Source organism: Cicer arietinum, chromosome 6, assembly GCF_000331145.2.
Source record: "Cicer arietinum cultivar CDC Frontier isolate Library 1 chromosome 6, Cicar.CDCFrontier_v2.0, whole genome shotgun sequence".
Taxonomy (NCBI): Eukaryota; Viridiplantae; Streptophyta; class Magnoliopsida; order Fabales; family Fabaceae; genus Cicer; species Cicer arietinum.
Genome location: NC_021165.2, coordinates 53,344,750 through 53,347,249, shown reverse-complemented (window position 1 = coordinate 53,347,249; position 2,500 = coordinate 53,344,750). Strand labels below are relative to the sequence as shown.

The following is a 2,500-nucleotide window of genomic DNA, read 5'->3' as shown; positions in this document are numbered from 1 at the left end:
AAGTTTTGCATTTCAAAACTTTCATATTGTTCGAAAGTTTCGAACCTTTCTGCATTTTGAAAGTTTCGTATTCAATGAAAGTTTCGAAAGTTTCATTATTTCTGAGAAAAATGAACTTCGAAAGTTTCGTCATCATAGAAACTTTCGAATTTCTGGTAAAATCTTGTTTCGAATATTTGAAAGTTTCGAATTTTTACTTGCTTTTGTATTTCGAATGTTTCAATATTTCGAAGGTTTGGTAGGGTCAGATTCGAATATTTAAAAGTTCCGAATGAAGTGGTTGAAAAAAGAAAAGTGAAATTTTTTTAGGATTTTTATATATGAAACTAGGGGCAATATGGTCTTTTCCATACGAAGGGGGATGGGAGGTCAAAGTGGGGTGCATGGTACAAACCTCAAATCTATAATAGGATTTGTTACTGGGCGCGTAAAAAACAAGACCAGGCCCATACTAAAAACACTCAGCTTTCTTATTGCCTATTAAAGAGGACTAGTCTCTTTAGAGCATCTCCAACGGGAGTGAAAATGAGTTCGTCCGCCAACGTGTAATTACTTAACTTCCAGTTTTTTTGTGGGTTCACAGTTGGAGTTGTGTCAAAGTGTAATCACGGTACTGTCAAACGGTGATTCATAGCGGTTACTTTTTTTTTTTCTATCTACTTTCACAATTTAATAATAATATAATTATAACCGCTACCTTTTATATTAATTTATTAATAATAATAAATTTATTTTTTTTATTAATTTATAGCCGTTAACTTTTTTTTTAATTTATTAATAATAATAAAAATAATGTATAATAAAAATAATATATAGATATTAACTTCTTTTTAAATTAATTTTTTATTTTAAATTAATTTTTTTATTTTAATTTTAAATTAAAATAATGTATAATAATATAATAAAATTTTTTAAAAGTTAAACCGTAAAAAATGAATGGATTGATTTAGGGTGATGTGACATAGTAAGAATTTATGTTAAGTTGGAGTAGAAAATGAGTAAATTGCTTATGGCACAGTGGACAACATCTAAAGATGCTCTTACTTAGGTTTATGTGAATTTGAATGAATTGCGATTCCTTCGATCCTTCTTGCCCAATGTCCATGGATTCACTCTTGCTCGCCGTCACCCAACCACCCCCTGAAATCTGCGATGACAAGCGGCTGAAATCGGTACCGGATAAGCTATCGGAACTGGTACTGGAACCATATATTGCATCGGTACCGGATAAGCGGCTGAACCGGAACCGAAACCGAAACCGGAACCGAAATTGGGACCACAATTTGATACGGAATTGGAACAGGAATCGGAATCGGAACCGGAATTGGACCCGAGATCGGATTGAGAGTTAATACCAATTGAAAAGCTGACGGTGAATGATTTGGCTAGCCGTTATGACGATGACCCTTCTCTTTTTTGTTTTGGATGTCCGCAATTTGTGTATAAGAATAAAGCCTATCTTAAAAGTGAGGAGGAGATAGCCAAAGTCCGGGCTGAGTATTTTAAGCTCTCTCGTAGCATATCTGTACGTATCTTTCTCTTTCTATCTAATTTTGTGTTTCATTTTATTTTTTATATGATTATTAATATCTTACTCTCATCCTGCACAGCCCTTCGATGCTATTCCTGTTCCACCCTTAGCAATTGCATGTGGCAGTAACTTTACCCGTCCCCAACGTCGCCCTCTTCTTACTTACCTCTCCAATCGTGCTCTGAAAAAGTTTAATGCTAAGAATAAGGTTCTAAATTACTTACTTAACTACCAATATATATAATAGTTTATTCATTCATCAACTTCATTAATCTTTCTCTCTTATTTAGGGTTCAAATTATGTGTTTGATGAACTTGTCAAGGCAACCTCTCGGCAAATTCCTTGTGTTACATATTACATTACCTTTAAAGCAAAAGATGATGCCCATCCTCATACTTCCGACAGCCCTGCGACAACTTTCCAGGCCCACGTCTGGAGGAAGCTGTCTAGAAAGTCTATGGTCAAGTCGTGTTCCATTAAAACCTAACACCCACACCATGGTAATTGTGTTTCATTATTATTATGTATGCTTAAATTTTTAGTATATTCAATTTAGATTGTGAGTAGTGTGACTGCTTAAATTTTTAGTATATTCAATTTAGATTGTGTGTAGTGTGACTGTCTGCTATGGTGGTCTACATTTCTTTGGTTTTTTTTAAATATGACTGCATTATACAGTTCAAATGTATTTGTGTGCATGCAATCCTAGGGTTGTGACTGCACCCAATCGCATGCATTTTATTCTAAGATAATCAGCTTTTTAGAGACTTAATTTTTTTTTAAAGAAAAGTCTAGAGACTTAATATCGGTAACAATTTATAGTTCTTTTGAACTGGTATTTGATTACAATATTGAAAATTCACAAATTCTAGAGTTGGGAAGTGCCCGTCCATTGTGAACCAGTTTTCTCAATTGTTCGTTTAAATTCATTTTCATGATCATATTATGGTCACTCTGCATCATATGTA

At 33.6% G+C, this 2,500-nt stretch overlaps 1 protein-coding gene across 5 annotated transcripts in view; it reads left to right on the top strand.

Moving 5' to 3' along the window:
• The first annotated feature begins 1,029 nt into the window (after nucleotides 1–1,029).
• The window catches only part of LOC101511122 (uncharacterized), a 2,756-nt gene continuing 1,285 nt past the window's right edge, over nucleotides 1,030–2,500 (top strand). For 2 of the 5 annotated variants that reach the window (XR_012163457.1, XR_001143236.3), the window contains exons 1-3: nucleotides 1,033–1,525; nucleotides 1,611–1,739; nucleotides 1,822–2,032. Coding sequence is in view for 1 of the 5 variants with exons in the window: in XM_004516997.4 (XP_004517054.1) it covers nucleotides 1,726–1,739; nucleotides 1,822–2,032 (225 nt within the window). In the remaining 4 variants the exon portion in view is untranslated. Of the gene's footprint in view, nucleotides 1,526–1,610; nucleotides 1,740–1,821; nucleotides 2,033–2,500 lie in introns of all 5 variants that reach the window. The other 3 variants (XM_004516997.4, XR_012163456.1, XR_001143237.3) reach the window with 3 other exon arrangements.